The 16,308-nt window shown below is 37.1% G+C and overlaps 1 protein-coding gene across 1 annotated transcript in view; it reads left to right on the top strand.

The window, feature by feature from the left end:
* Positions 1 to 16,308, top strand: part of PHLPP1 (PH domain and leucine rich repeat protein phosphatase 1) — a 218,487-nt gene that overhangs the window by 192,593 nt on the left and 9,586 nt on the right. The window contains exons 13-14 of the mRNA XM_014843764.3: positions 6,066 to 6,196; positions 10,532 to 10,636. Coding sequence (XP_014699250.3) covers positions 6,066 to 6,196; positions 10,532 to 10,636 — 236 coding nt within the window. The remainder of the gene's footprint in view (positions 1 to 6,065; positions 6,197 to 10,531; positions 10,637 to 16,308) is intronic.

Here is a 16,308-nt window from a genome sequence, read left to right as displayed (position 1 = left end):
ATTATTTTCACATTTGTCCTATCCAGTAATAAACTATGTGGATAAGTTGAGTGAACTCATCTCTAGGATCTGTGTTATTTTCACTGGGAAATGGTGTATGAAGTATTTTTAATATGCCACACTTTCGAGAACAATGGCTACAGGAAGTTGAATATCCTTTGGAATCAAGCCCTGTTTCTAAAGTGAGATGAGAGAGAGAGAGAACAGCTCAGTCATAAAGACACACAGAAATGGGGAAATCTCGGGGTCAGAATGGATGAAAGAAAAGAGATTAATTCTTTGGAAAGTAGGATAAAGGAAGTGAAAACAGAGCAGAGACCAGTTAGGTGTCATTTGGGTGGAGTAGTTGACCTAGTAGACTTAGAAGGTCATCTAGGCGTCTGTACCACATATCCAAAACCAGAAACCAGGAGCAGTCATTGTTATGATTCTGGAATCTAAGTAAAAGTTCCTGGGGAAGTTTTCTGATAGTTTAGGAATCTGGTGTCCACTCCTCTTTGGGACAGGGTTCCATACAAGGGCTAAGGAAAGAAGAATGAGGCAGTGTCTACCAGGAGGTGGCTATTAAAGCCACTTTTCTCCCTGCCTCTCTAGCAACGGACTAGTAGGAAGCTAGGACTTCATGCTCTCTCTCTTTCAAAATTGATATACTGAATTAACTCAGAATACTTTGGTTTTTTAACTCTAGTTTAAAAAATTATTTCAGCAGATCTTTTTAGCTTCAGAGCCATATCCTCGCCAACAAAATTATGCATGCGTTTTATGAAGTGGGTTATGTATCCATACAGGTAAATGACTGGTCCTCTGGGAGCTCATGCATATTTAAAGTCTGTTTAGAGATGCTCCTGGAGAAAGGAGTACTTGTGACCATGAGCCCACAAAGGACTAGGCTGTGAAGTGGTCACCGTCGTGCTCTTCAAACTCTTCTGTCCCTAAGGGTAAAGAGAAGTGAGCTCATACTCCCCGACATCTGGGATACCACCTGGAATCACCGGCAAACTTCTTTGAAGCTCCTTTTCAACTAAAATTACATGCTAATTTTGTGTTCTACTTTTTACCATTTTTGTTAGTTTTAAGGTAAAAATAAAAACTCGTCCTCTCAATAATCTTTGAGTAAAACTGAAGCCCCCGGAAGCGTGGGCCAGGTGTGCTGTGACTTTGTCCCCCCCAGTGGTACACATAACCCGTTTTAGGAAGTGATGATGTAAAGGAATTGCTCAGTTTATATAGGGTACATTTTCTTAAAGTCAAATTTTGCAAATAATGTAGTGTTAGTGTTTAAGAGAATTCACTGTTTGGAGGAATAGAATACAATTTGGTGAAATGAGGATTTTTTAGAAGAAATTTTTACCCTGATTGTCATTTTTATCAAATTGTTTTATCAAAGCCAGTAAGGTTTCCTAAATGTGAAATCCAGTTGAGAAAAATCACAGATAGTGTATGTAAATTTAAAAGGAAGGCTTTATACAAGATTAAAGGTCTCCTTTTACAACTGCCTGAAAGGTGGAGAGGTTTAAACAGTATACATTTCTAAATAATTATAGACAAATATGATTTTATATAAAAAATAGAACTTTGGCTTTGAGGTCTGTGTTTGAGGTAGAAGGTTCAGACTAGCTCACTTAGTTAATAAATTTACTTAGATGTATGAACCTCCTACAATAATGATCACAGCCTTTTACAACATTAGGATTATATAGTAGTTTAAGTGTTATAAGAGAATTTGACTAGAAGTTAGATAATGAGAAATAATACATATGTGTATATTTATTTTACTAAGAAGTTAAAATATTCTGGTTCCTATATAACTATAAGAGAGGGAAGAGGTAGTACAGATTACTTCCACATGACACATAATCTTTAGTTCTCCATTTAGTCTCTACCTGCCTCTCTACCCCCATCTTCTGCTCTCAGGCCCATCCGTCTCCAGCCACACCAACCACTCATGGTTTGTTCCTGATGCGCCATGCATTGTTCTCATCTCCTGCCTGGTGCACATGCTGTTAGCTCTCCCTAGGTGGCCTCCTGTTCTCATCTGCCTTGTTATCTTTAACTTTGATTCTTTACAAAAATCCCCTCCTGGAAAGCCTTCTCTGAGGTCTTAGTAGGTGCCCCTTTGCCGGCACAACTGTGCACACTTGGATGTGTTGTTGATCACAGCAGCTGGAGTTAGTATTGTTTATTTCCCCTTCTAGTCTGGGAGTTCTTCCTAGTGAGGACTGTGTCTGCCATCTCTGTAGATCCCTAATATCTGGCTTACTATCTGCCACTTTATAGGTATTAAATAAGTGTTCTTTTGAATGAATACTTGGATTTATTTGCTTCTTATGGATTCAAAATTAAAATGAGTGACTCTATTCAGTGGGGGAAGCATGTTAGACCTCACCAGCTTTTACCTTGTGAGGGCAAGGAAATGTGAAAGGTGATTGGGAGCCCCGTTTTTGGAACTGTCAGAGCTGTTGGGAGCACAATTGAGATGGTGGACTAGCTGTGGTCAGGAGAAGGATGGAGCACAGGGTTGCGGGATCTCAGAGCTAGCAGGTTGGGTTGCTATTTCAGGGCAGTACAGGCAAGTATTTGGCAGATAATATATAACACACTGCTATGAAAGTTGATATGCCCATTAGTAATGTTTTCTGAGGAAAACATCATAATAAAGATATTGGAGCTTTACTTAAACTATATATGTGATTGAATTTCTTTTTCTTTAAGATACACTGACTATTTTTCTATGCTTTTATCTAAATTTATTGACAGTGTTTCCCTCTAAATCATGAGTTCCTTCTCAACTATGAGTTATCTCACTTTTTCTGAGGTTTGGATAATTCTGTTTTGAGTATTCTTACCAGAATTGTGAATATAGCAAAGTAATTTTTCTTTGCTATATCCTAGAATGGGCCTGAAAGAGGGAAAGGTAACTTTTCTGTTAGTCATGTTATAGCCAGATTTGACATTCTATTTAACAATGTATTTTCAACAGAATTTTAATGCATTAAAACAGAGATACATATCTGAAACAATATAGAGAGAATATGTTGGTACTGTTTTTTTCTCCAGTCTCACCCCAAAATTTTCTGTTTTCTTAGTGGTGGATATTACAATTTTTCAGCCAACAAGTGTTGAGGACTATTAAAAGGGTAGGAAATAATACTTACAAGTAGAGCAAATCTATGTTAACGCCAGTAACTTGGCACCAAGTACCAACATCCTATAATTTTTATGAACAAACCTCCTTTGATGTGCAGATCTATAAAAGCGTGTTTCTCTGCTTATCTACCATTAAAGAAAATAGTTGCCTTCTCATGCAGAAATAAACAATCACATTTAAGACGTATCAGAATTAGATTGCAATGCTACTTACTCTAGACTGGATTTAACCTACGCATATGTATCTCAGTTCTCATCCTAGCAGATTTAATTACTGAAAGACCTTCTTGTAAGATGCCTTCATTTATTCATTCAACAAATAATTGTCTACCAAGTGCTAGGCAATTGGTTTGTTGTTTGTTCATACTTTCAATGAAAACGTTTGTTGAGCATCTACTCCTTGCAATGCACTGCACTTAGGATATAGGACGAGAAGAAGCAATCCCTTTCTCCAGGAGGCCATAATCGAGTGGAAGAAATAAATAAGCAGGTATTTATAACAAGGGATATCTAATTGAAACAGGAGTTGGCATTGAATTGAGTATTAAAAGAATAAGGCAGATTTTACCAGGTAAAAGGCAAGGATAGCTTGAAGAGTGCCAGTCACAGAGAATAATATGTGCAAAGGCACAGACAAATGAGAACATGACACATGCAGGAACTAGAATTAACTTTGACATAGCTGAATACAGAGTGTGAGGAAGCAGGTGGTGAAAGGTGGGGACGAAGGGCCTTATTTGACCTATCAAGGAGTTTGGTGGCAGATTGAAGGGCAGTGGGGAGCTACTGAAAGACTGAAGCTGGAGTTTGACCGGATGAAATAAACCACAGCAGAAAATCACCCTGTGACAGCATTGTGGGGAGTGGATCAGAGGGAAGAGAGACTGAAAGCAAAGTTAAGATGCAGTGTAGTCCTCCAGGGGAAATATGATGTTGTTCGGAACAGGATAACGAAACTAAATGGAAGGGAAGTGGCTGCTGCAGCGAATTAAAGACATGGTGACTAAATGGGCCTGGGTGGGCCTAGTGCATAAGCACCACCTCTAAGAAGATCTGCATGGCGTAACATCACCAGCATTATCTTTCTAAGTAGCTACCCTACCGAACTCATTTTATAATTTGGTAATTTAAGGAATAAAGAATATTACATCTGCGGAACTCTGAAAGTTTAAATCTTTAGGTAACATTAAAAAACATTACTAGCCAGTTTCATAAAATTCGGTAGTGTTCTAAAATGTCTTTAATCTTTCCCTATAATGCATGCTGTGACCTCTGAATTTGTTTCTGTCAACTACTTATGCTCTAAGTTAGCCGCACTGTCAGTCCTTAAGCTCATAGTTTCATCATTACCTAGTAGATGGTTTTTAGTCCAGTTGTTGTCTTATCCGTGCTGATGTATGTGACAGAGTAGCCCAGTATTCAACTATGTTATCACTTTTTCATTAAAGTCCAGTTGACTATTCATGCAACCATTATTTATAGTTGGAAAAACAAAACAAAAGGAAGATGACCATTTCACAATTATTACTGTTTAGGTTAAGTGAATTATTGCACTTCTACTCAAAGTATTAAGGTTATTAAAGATGATGAAAGTGAAGATATAGAATAAGTAAAATGTAATGAAATTGTACCTACATTTATGATTTAAAAATTATTTTTTTAATAATAATAAGGCTACAAGAAAAAATAGAATGCTAACTGGTTGTGTTAGGGTGTTAAATTTAAGGGTAAGTTTCCTAAGCCTTTTTGTCCAACTTTTTGTAATGTGGTTATAATGCTCTTATAATAAGTAATTATTTAAAATTGCAATATGATTTTATATCATTGCTACTGTTTGGGAACAAAGGAATGAAACAGTTTGTGTGGAAAGATTGTATTATTTGAAGTCAGTTGAGAATATATTTCTCCAAAAATAATAGGTGTTCGTTTTACCCAATCTCTACCCCTCCCCAATCCATAAGAGATTTAAATTCTTTCAGAATTTTTCCAAATAAAGATGATTTTATCCACTTTTAAGATTCTGAAATTTTTGGGTACAATTTGCCTTTCAAACCATCTTAGGACTTTTAATAGACTGTTTAGGCATCCTTTAAAAATTACGGCCAGGTCCAGCTCAAGCCAGATAATTGAATGCTTTCCACCCCATTCTGCTGACTTGTGTGTTACACATTCTTTTATCCAGAAAAATCGCCAGTTTCTCTTGTTCTCTCTCGCACGGGGTGAGCCTCCTTCTACCCTGGTTCCCTGCTCCCATAGCGGAAGTGCAGCCCCACATTTTAGGATTTACCTTGTTTAAGCCTTACATTGGTTTTGTGAGAAAGGAGGTATTATTCCCATTCACAGATAACACAGAATTTTTGTTCTAATTAATATGCTGACCCTTTTTGTGTGGGTTTCCCAGGTGAGACTAGGCAGGAGCTATTGCAGAGGCCAGGTATTGGAGCCTGGAGGGCAGGATCCGTGTTCGACTCATGCCTTTTTCTTTTGGATATAATAGGCACACCCCCCGCTAGTCTTTTACCAATTTCTTATTTAGCTTCTTTTGAATTATCTTCTGATTTTGAATGTTTGTTCCATTTTGACGTTGTGATTATGACCTCATGGCCACAACAGATGCTTATCCTTAAGATTTTTCAGTTAATTTTTAAATGCAGAGATAAACAAAAGGATAAAGATATAAATAAAGACAGTAAGGAGCATGTATTTCTGTGTTATTCAAAGAAAGTAAAAATTTTAACTGCGTTTAGCAAAATCTGTTTTAAATGTTTATGGCAGAGTAGCAGACAAACTTATTTTTCTGCATTTGGCCGGCATAGTATAGTGAATGGTCAGATTGATTCTCTGCAACGAGCAGGGGCATAGAACCACCTGAACAACTTCTCCAGGCCGTCTCTTCTTGTTTCCACTTGCTCCTTTAGTGCGTGGACCTGAGCTGTAATGAACTAAGCGAAGTCACTTTACCAGAAAACTTGCCCTCAAAACTGCAAGAACTAGACCTCACTGGAAACCCCCGACTTACCCTCGATCACAAAACCCTGGAACTGCTGAAGTAAGTATTTTGTGAAGCACTGCAGCCCCATCAGTGTTCACCGACAGTGGGATTTATAATCTAGTAAATCCTTACACCAAATACGAAGCATCCATTGACTCAGTAGCTTTATCTACACACATTTGAAGTGAGTGATTTGTGAGTCTGTAGTTCACCAAAACGGAGGGCCAGAAAATTTAATAGTTGGATACTCACATGTCCTTTCAGAAAGTTTCTGAAAAAATATCCAGAAAAAATGAGAATAATAAATACAAAGAGGAAAACGGGATATAAAGACACAGGGAGAGCAACGAACAACCAAGACACAAGCTTACATCTCATTACTAATAACATGGTGTGATGCTTAATGCAAATGTACGAAAGGATTTTGAAAGAGATGCACAGTGTGGAGAAATTAACAGTTTGGGACTAAAATTCAGATTATGTAAACAAAACTCATATTGTGTAGTAGTTAGAACCTGCCAAGTTCTCTTCCTGTTTCCGGAAGGAGTTCACCAAGGCCGTCTCAGTCTTGGTGTTTGGAGAATTACAGGTTGAAGTTCACTGTGTAAAACATTAAAGGTAGACATTTTTCATTAGCAAAGATGTCTTATAAGAATGTTCATCACAGAACTCTAAATGTGTATCAATAAAACTAAGTAAATTTTGCTCCACAGTTGAATATTATACAGACATTAAAAACAATGATGTAGTTATATTACTAACGTGAAAGCTCTCTACATATGACGTTAAGTGAAAAGAAAGTCTACAAGGAACTTGCATAGTATAATCCCACTTCTTGCAAAATAAGTTTGTGTGCATGTGCACACCTAGAAAATGTCAGAAAGGTTATAAAACAAAATGTTAAAATACTGCTATTCTCTGGATAATAGCATTATTGATGGGCTTTATTTTCTTCTTTAAACTTTTCTGAATTTTCAGAATTTTTTGCAGTATCTCTTAAAGACAGTCTTGGACATTGACACACATTCATCATTGCGTATGCCATCTACACTTAAATCCTGTTGTAATATCTGTTGCTGAAAGTTGCCTTCCATTATCTTAGAAAAAACTAAAAAGGAGTAGAATTTTGAAAAGAAGAGGGGTATTAATGGTCTGTTGATACTATCCTAGGCTTTAGTGCAAACCAAAATTTGAAAATCACTTAAGGTGATTCCCGGATGGAATTGGCCTGATTAGTGCCTGTTTGTTGACATTTTAAGTACTTAATGAGAATATTGATTTCGATATATAACTGAAGAATACTGCCTAGTCGAGTGTCCTAGGAGGCCACAGGGGACCTAGGCGCTCTCCAGTCTGTCAGCACGTGAAGCCTTGGCCCCGTCCCTCGGTCAGCCCGGATTCGGTTTTCTCTCTGAGATGAGGAGGGCGGCCCACGTACCCTCTCAGGGACTTTGCAGAATTAAGAGTACGTGGATTTGCAAAATGTGTTTCATCTTTATACAGGGAACTTTTGAGTATTTTTACAAATATGATATGAAATTTTGTATTAAAAATTATATCAAAACTTGTTAATAAATGGAAGTAACTGTTTGGAGAAAAATAAAAGTTGAATTCTTGTTGTACACCAAAATAAATTCCAGCTAAATTAAAGAGTTAAATCTATAAGATGAAATAATTTTTTCAAGTAAAAAGAAATCATGTGAATATATTTACAAGCCAGAAAGGACTTTTTAGGCCAAAAAAGGGGAGAAAAAAATCACAAGAAGAGAAATCAATATATATAGATGGGTTTTGATGTTTGTTATGTCTGTATATAAAAATACTTTTTATACATAAAAGTTTTAAATGCCTATTTTAAAAGCTATCAGGAGTAAATCTAAAAGGCAAATGACAAACTAAGAAGAAACATTAGCAAAAAATATGAAAAATAAAAGCATTAATGCTCTTAATAAAAAATGTTTTTATAAAGGCGGTAGGAAAAGTACTCACTCAGCCAGGAAATAAGCGAAGGACATTAACATTTAACAAAAGAAGTATAAATAGTTACCTGAAAAGATCTGTTCAACCTTATTAGTATATCAAGGAAATATCAAAGAAGATATTTAAATGAAAACATTTTCTTCCTCAAATTTGGTACTGCTGGAGGACTGTGAACAGATGTAGCTTTTCTTAAGAGCTAGTGGACCTACGTATCAAGCTTTTAAAAGATGCACATACTTAGACCAATGTTTTCTGTGGCAAAAGTTTATTCTAAAAAACAGTCAGAAATATGGTGTTCATTTTAGGCACAGAGATAGTCATCAAGATATTTCTAATTATATTTATGATGAATATAAAATGACACAGGAGAATGTTCATGATGTAATTAGAAAAAAGGTGCAAAACCACATATGTAGAATGGCCCCGGAATTACATATACATAAGAGAAAATCTGTTTCTTCAAGCTCTACAGTGAGCATGTGTTGCTGGAGTGGCCTGAGCTGCTACAGTGAAGGACGTGTGTGCTCCCAGATTTAAAAAAAAGTTAGTGACAGACGATGAAATCGTAATGTTCTTATGTCAAAATGTTATCTTCTGTTTAGTTTCCACAAGGTTGTGGCGTCTTAGTAACTGGGAGGAGTTCCCATAGCTAATGTGTTACTTGCGCTCCTGGAGGGCTGGCCTCTTTGTTCTACGGGAGCCAGGATAAGTGCGTATGGTGACTCTTCTGTGTGACTGAGCTCCAGCTCCCAGTCTCTCAGACACGTTTAAAGATGTACAAGAGTCAGCATTCAGGCCACTTCAGACAGCTGCTCAGCCACACTGTATTCAGCTAGGCAGAGAGGGGGAAACTGCTTCTTCACCAGGAAGGATTATGAAAGAGTTTAAGGATTATGTTTTTCTTTAATAGTCAGGCTAGAAAGTGGAGTTATTTCGTTGAAGGCTCTGTGTTCTGTAAAAAGCATAAATGTCTTTAGAAGTGGGCCTTCAGTTTTTCTCTAGAATTCAGAAAGCCTGCCAAGATGTAGTGAGAGCCTTAAGGTATGCCTTGAGAAACCTGTTGCATTGTTTACCATTGTACATGGATAAAATTTGGTACCAGGTCATATGGAAAGCAAATAATGGTGGACTTTCTTTTTTAATGCCCCTCTTTTATTGGTAGGATTGAAAACTTTGAAAAGAGGATATATAGCCCTGCTGTAAAATGAGGTATTAATTTGATTTGGGGGTTTTCTATTGGTACCATCTATGATTTTTATATTTTTCCAGTTTTTAGGGTAAAGAGAAAAGTGAGTGTTTGCTGATAACTGAGAGTAGAAACTGCTTTAACAAAATATTCTTAAATTTCACAGAAATTGCCACCAGCTATTTCTAGAATCAAAGTGTATAATATGAGGAATTGATTTACTTCTTACAGTCAAATGGTTCTTAGGAAGGGTATTTAGTATTTGTTATATTTCGGAATTAATGAATGCCGACAGATAATTTAAGTTCTTAGATCCGTGACAATAGTGTTTAGGTGTTGTTCTAAGTTAAGAGATTACGCATATGCTCTTTCTCTTATTTTAGTAATAGGGGAAAAACTAGTGGCAATTTACAAGTAAGCAGGATTTATTTCACCATGTGGTAGCCAGCCTTTTTAAAAACCTGCTTCACATCTGTGTGACTTCCTGTTTGGGGGTATTGAGTGCTTTCTAGTAGGCTGGTTTATAATAAAACCCATTGGAAAGTTTACCATTTTCATGTTCTGTTTTGGGTCCTGTTGGATCAATTATGGTATTTGGGGGCCGAGGTGAGATAAGGACTTGTCTCCCAGTTAAATATGCATAGTTAACGTGCAACTTATTGAAATGCCCGTCACTTACTTTGTAACTTTATGTCGTTTGTCTTAGCGTGGAGAGTTGTGTGAGGAAAGAATTGGAAGCTTCGGGATGGCAAGTCCTCAGTAATATCTGTGAAATGTTTGAGGGGGTGAGGTGGGCAGAAATTGGATTTGAGGATGAATGTTGCAGAATTCTCTCACATCTCCCAAATATAATATAATTGTGGCTTAAGTTTCGTTCTTTTCAAATCTGGGTTTTCGTGTTCTAAGAATACCCCTAACTTAATAGTTAAGTTTTCTTTTCTCGTGCCAAGGAGAGAGCAGCCATCTAATGCAATGTGTGTGAAAGGCTCTAATAATCACCATTCGATGCTGATAAAAACTAATTTTCATGCGCTATGCATGTACCCCTTTGTTTTCATTATGATGAGTAGCTAGTTCTTGTTGCTGATAAATATTTCAGACACATTAAACACAGTAAGAAATGGTAAGTATAGAATGCTTAGCAGGTGTTTTTCATTTCTCAGATAAAAGTAGCAATTCCCACGTTTGGTTTTAATGAGTCCTGTCCCCTCTATTTCTCTCATTAGTAATATCCGCTGTTTCAAGATTGATCAGCCTTCAGCAGGAGATGCATCTGGAGCCCCAGCTGTATGGAGCCATGGTTACACTGAAGCTTCAGGAGTGAAAAACAAGTAAGTGGGTGAAACTTGGGAGTGAGAACCGCCTCCTGCCCGCCTCCCTTCTTTAGTAGGGCCGACAGAAACCCAGTGCTGGCACACTCTTTCCTCATGCAACCTTTATTTGAGCATGTTTCCCCAATGTGAGGCCACCTCATGACTTACATTTGGACATTAAGCTGAGCTCTGCTTGGCATCACATACTCTCTCTTTGTGAGAGATGTTGCTAGGATACCGTGTAACTGACACATTACATCTATGTGAGACTCCAGTGTGTGGAGAAGGCCTAAGTATTGAAATGCATCCCTGCTCTTTGAAAAGCCCCTTTATCTTTCTCTGAAGCCTGTTTACCAAGCAAAACGGGGATAGTATTAAGGGAGAAGTAGCCTTGATTGTCCATATTCGAGATCACTTATATTATTGACCAGTCACTGGTTCCATGGAGCTGTTTTTTACAATCCGAATTAGCTTCACAGGAGTTTGATGTCCCTTCCCTGTAATGTCAACTGCTTGTCTTGCCACCAGCACTTGTCCATCTTAATTTTTTTCTTCCCTATTTTCACCAACCTTCCCTGTCTTAGATGCAAATGTTAGTTTTCCTGAGAATTGTGAGGCTTGCTTGCTTTTTATGAAGAGATGCTAATAATTAGTACCAGAACAGTAAAGAACCCTATAAATTAGAATAGTCATAATTTAATTAGCTAAGGTTTAGGAACACAAACATTGACAGTAAGGGAAGGACGGAAAGTGGAGGATGGTCCAATAATAGCTAACATTAGTATTCAACCCTGGGCGCACATTAGAATCAGTCAGGCGAGGAACTTAAAAGTTCTCCAACCTAGACTCTAAATCAGAATGGTTTAAAATCACCCCCAGGTGATTCTAATGTGCATCCAGGATTAAGATTCACTGGACTGACTAGCTGAATACCCTTCATGGAAAATGAAAGGTAGAATTGTGGTTGCCACGCTGACTGCTTTTCTTTGGGACAGAAAACAAAATCAACTCAAGTTCAGGATCTGACACACTGATCCTTTCCTCTTTGCTAAGAGTGCAATTTGGCGTTGTGCTGTCTAGAGAAGAGGCAGCCCCCCTTTCAACACTTCTGTTCCATTTGCCCTGAAAAGGCCAAATAACTGCTTGTGCCTGGGCTCTGGTTGTTGCATTATTTCTATGTACTTTGCACTGTATATCATTGTCTTTGGGGGAAAGAGGAAGAAATTATACGTTCTTCGGAGCACTCAGAGTTCCTTCCTAGAGATCTTTCTTTTTAGGGTAAAACACCTTATGTCTTACTTTAGAACACCAGTATGTGAAACTGCTTTCTAATTCCAGAACATTGGTGTGAAATCCAAGACTGGTTTTTAAACATCTGTGGATATTAAAATTTATAATCTAGTCTTGTATATTAGTGAAGCCATGGCCAATTAGATCTGTTTTTTCTTCATAATTCCCCCTTGTACAATTAATTTTTTTAAATTTTTGTTATATTGAAGTATAGGTATAGAAAAGTACGTAAATGAGCATACAACTCTATGACTCACCCTAAAGTGAGCACGCCTGCACGCCATCACCTCCACCAGCACCTCAGGAGGCCCATGCCACCCAGCCCTCACTCTGTTTCCCCTTTTTCATCCTTTGGTTTTGCCAGAAGTTTCTCAAGTGTTTTCTTTTTGAATTGTAGATAATATGGTTATATAAACAAGGAACTTGCCGCTTGCCATCTTGAAGGAAGGAGAGAACTGTGGTGGTCCCACCTCCAAATCCCCATGGGTGTCGGTTCTCTTCTCCCCCTCCCTCCTGCCCCAGGGGTGCCGTGTTGTCTCCCTGTCAGGTCCTTTCGGGTCCTTTGGGGAAACCTGAGCAGGGAGCTGCAGCTGGATAATGTAGGTTCTTCCTCAGACGGAAAGACAAACAGGAAGCTTCAGCAGAAAGAGGAGCTTACAGAAGGGAGACAGAATTAGAAGATTTAATATTATATTATTAAATTTTATTTTGCCACTACTGGCCTTATAACTTGGGGTGACTTATTTTTCTTAATAAGTGGAGGCAGGAATTTCAAAGTACTGAGATGAGAGCCAGACTGCCTGGCTTTGCATCTGGGCTCTCTACTTGCTTGCTGTGTGACCTTGAGCAGTCACTCAACCTCTCTTTGGCTTAATTTCTGTAAAATGGCACTAAAAATACTCCCTGTCCCTCATAGGGTGATAAGGATCCCCTGAGTTACATATGTGAAGTACTTAGAACAATGTGTGCTGTGTAGTAATCCTTTCTAGTGTTAGCTACTATTAATGATAATGCTTATTGCTGTTATTATTTATCCCCACACTCCTTAAGGGCAGGGACTATATTTTCAGGTTCATCGCTCTGTTTTCTGGCCATGATACATATCAGGTGCTTAATTTTTGTTTTCTTTTGATTAATTTATATACAGTAAGAAGGTAGAATTTATATTCAGTAAAATTCACCCTTTTTAGTGTACAGCTCTGCAAGTTTTGATGAAAGATTATCATTGTGTAACCATGAGCAGCTCCACCACCCTCTAGAACTCCCCCCTGCCCCTCTGTTGTCACTTCCTCTCCCCACCCCAGCCCCTGGCAACTCCCGATCTTTTTGTTCCGTTAGTTTTGCCTTTTCTAGAATGTCATATAAATGGAATTAGACAGTGTATAGCCTTCTCCATCCAGCTTCTTTCACTTAGCATACTGCATTTGAGATTCATTTGTGATGTTACATGTGTTCCTTTTTTATTGCAGAGTATTATTCCATTGCATGGACACATTATGGTTTGTTTATCCATTCACCATTTGAAGGATAAATTATTTAGATTGTTTGAAGTTTTTAGCAAATACAAATAATGCTATAAACAGTTTCACAGAGGTTTTTGTATGAACATATGTTTCATTTCTCTTGGGTAAATACCTACGAGTAGGATTTCTGAGTCATATGATAAGTATATAATTTTAGAAGACTGCCAAACAGTTTCCTAAAGTGTCTACCATTTTGCATTCCCACTGGCAACGTATGAGAATTCTAGTTGCTCCACATCCTAACCATACTTGTTAGTTATTATCAGGTTGTGGTGGTGGTGGTTTTGGCCATTCTAATAGTGATATCTCTTGTTTTTAATGTGCGTTTCCCTAATGATTAATGATTGTTGATCATCCTTTCACATGCTTATTTATCATTGGTCCATATATCTCTGGTCAGAATGTAGTCTTTCACAGCTAAGTATGATGTTAGCTGACGGTATTTTTGTAGACACCCTTTATCAAATTAAGAAAATTCCCTTTAATTCCTAGTTTGCTAAGAGTTTTTATAGTGGGTGTCAAATTTTGTCACAGGCTTTTTCTGCATCAATTGAAATGATCATATTTTTTTCTTCTTTAGTCTGTTGATGTGGTAAATTACATTGATTTAAAAATGTTGAATCAGCTTTGCATTTCCAGAATAAATTCCACTTGGTCATGATGTATTATCCTTTTTTATGTGCTGCTGGATTCAATTTGCTGGTAATTTGTTGAGCATGTCTCTATTCATGGTTGATATTAGCTTTTAGTTTTCTTTTCTTATGATGTCTTTGTCTAGTTTTGGTATCAGGGTAATTCTTGCCTCATAGAATGATTTGAGAAGTGTTTCTTCCGCTTAAGTTTTCTGGAAGAGTTTGTACAGAATTGATATTATTTATTCCTTAAATGCTTGGTAGAATTTACCAATAAAACTATCTGGGCCTGAAATTTTCTTTGGTTTTTAATTTAGCATACAATTTCATTAATACGGGATTATCTCTTTCTTCTTGAATGAACTTTAGTAATTTGTGTCTTTCAAGGAATTTATCCATTTCATCTAGTTTTCAGATTTGTTGGCATAAACTTGTTGATAATATTATTATCCTTTTAATATATGTAGGATATGCAGTGATGCCTCTCCCCTCACTCATTCCTAACATTGGTAATTTGTGTCTTGTCTTTTTACCCTGATCAATTTGGTTTGAGGTTTATCAATTTTATTGATATTCTCAAAGAACCATCTTTTGGTTTCATTGATTTTTCTATATTTTTCTGTTTTCTAAGAATTTCAGTGACTTCTGCTCTTATTTTTATTTTTTCCTTTCTGCTTGCTTTGGGATTTCTCTGTTCTTACTTTTCTAGTTTCTTAAGGTGGAAGCTTATGTCATTGATTTGAACTTAGGACATTAATTTTCTAAGCACTTAGACCTGTAATTTCCTTCTAAGCCATTTCTTCAATATGGTTAGAGAACATGCTTTGAATGACTTGAATCTTGAAATTTTAGACGTTTTTTTAGCCCAGAATATGGCCTATCTTGGTAAGTATTCTGTGTGCTTTTGGGGAAAAAAAATGTGTTCTGTTGCTTTGGGGTAGAGTGTCAATTAGATCAAATTGGTTGATGCCGTTGTTCAAGTCTTAAATCTCCTTACTGGTTTTCTGTCTACTTGTGCTGTTGATGACGGAGAGACTATAGTTATGCATTTGTCTGTTTCTCCTTGTAGTTCTCTCAGTTTTTGCTTAGTGTATTTAAGCATTGTTATTAAGAGCGTAAACATTTAGAATGTTAAAGCTTTGTGATGTACTGACCATTTTATCATTATAAATGAATTCATTTATGTAATATTCTTTGTTCTGAAATGTTCTTTGTCTGATATTAATGTAGCTGCTCCAGCTTTCTTTTGATTAGTTTATTAGCATGGTGTATCATTTTTTATCCTTTTACTTTTAATCTACTTGTCTCTTTATATTTAAAATGTATTTCTTATAGGTTATAAACTATACATGCTATAGTTAGCTCTTTCTTTTTTTTATCCAATCTGACTTGCTGTCTTTTTGGGGGGTGTTTAGACCTTTCTTTTTCTTTTCTTTTTTTTTTGTTTTTTTGTTTTTTGTTTTTTTGTTTTGTTTTTTTGGTGAGGCAGATTGTCCCTGAGCTAACATCTGCTGCCAATCTTCCTCTTTTTGCTTCAGGAAGATTGTCCCTGAGCTAACATCTGTCCCAATCTTCCTCTATTTTGTATGTGGGACGCCACCCCAGCATGGCTTGATGAGTGGTGTGTAGGTGTGCACCCAGGATCTGAACCTGCAAATCCCAGGCTGCCGAAGTGCAGTGCCTGAACTTAACCACTATGCCACCAGGCCTGCTCCAGACCATTTTTATTTTTAATGAAACCATTGATATGATTAGGTTTAAATCAGCCAACTTATTATTTGTTTTCTTTGTCTCATCTGTTCTTGATTCCCTTTTTCTCTCTTTTTCTTTGTTCTTTTGGGTTGAGTAATTCTTAGAATTCAGTTTTATCTCCTTTATTTGTTGTTACTAGTCCTCCCTTCTGTGTGTGTGTGTGGTTTCTTCAGGGTTTATAGTATAATCTGTATCTTATTAATTAGTTGACCTTTAAGTAATATTATATCGCTTCACGTATGTTATGAGAACCTTAGCATGTGTACTTCCATTTCCCCTCTCCTACTTTTCTTGTTATTGTTGTTGTATGTTTTACTTCTACCTTTATTATAATCCCCAAAATACATTGTTATAATTTTTACTTTAAACAGTCAGTTATTTTCCAAAGCAGGATTTCTCAACTTCAGTACTATTGACATTTTCAGCCAGATAATTCTTTGTGTTGTCGGGGGGGCGCGGGTGTTGTGTGCACTGTAGGATGTTTAGCAGCTTC

This window comes from Equus asinus, chromosome 7 (assembly GCF_041296235.1).
Source record: "Equus asinus isolate D_3611 breed Donkey chromosome 7, EquAss-T2T_v2, whole genome shotgun sequence".
In the NCBI taxonomy this organism is placed as follows: Eukaryota; Metazoa; Chordata; class Mammalia; order Perissodactyla; family Equidae; genus Equus; species Equus asinus.
The sequence above is the reverse complement of the archived record's forward strand: the minus strand, read 5'-3'. Positions and strand labels throughout refer to the sequence as shown.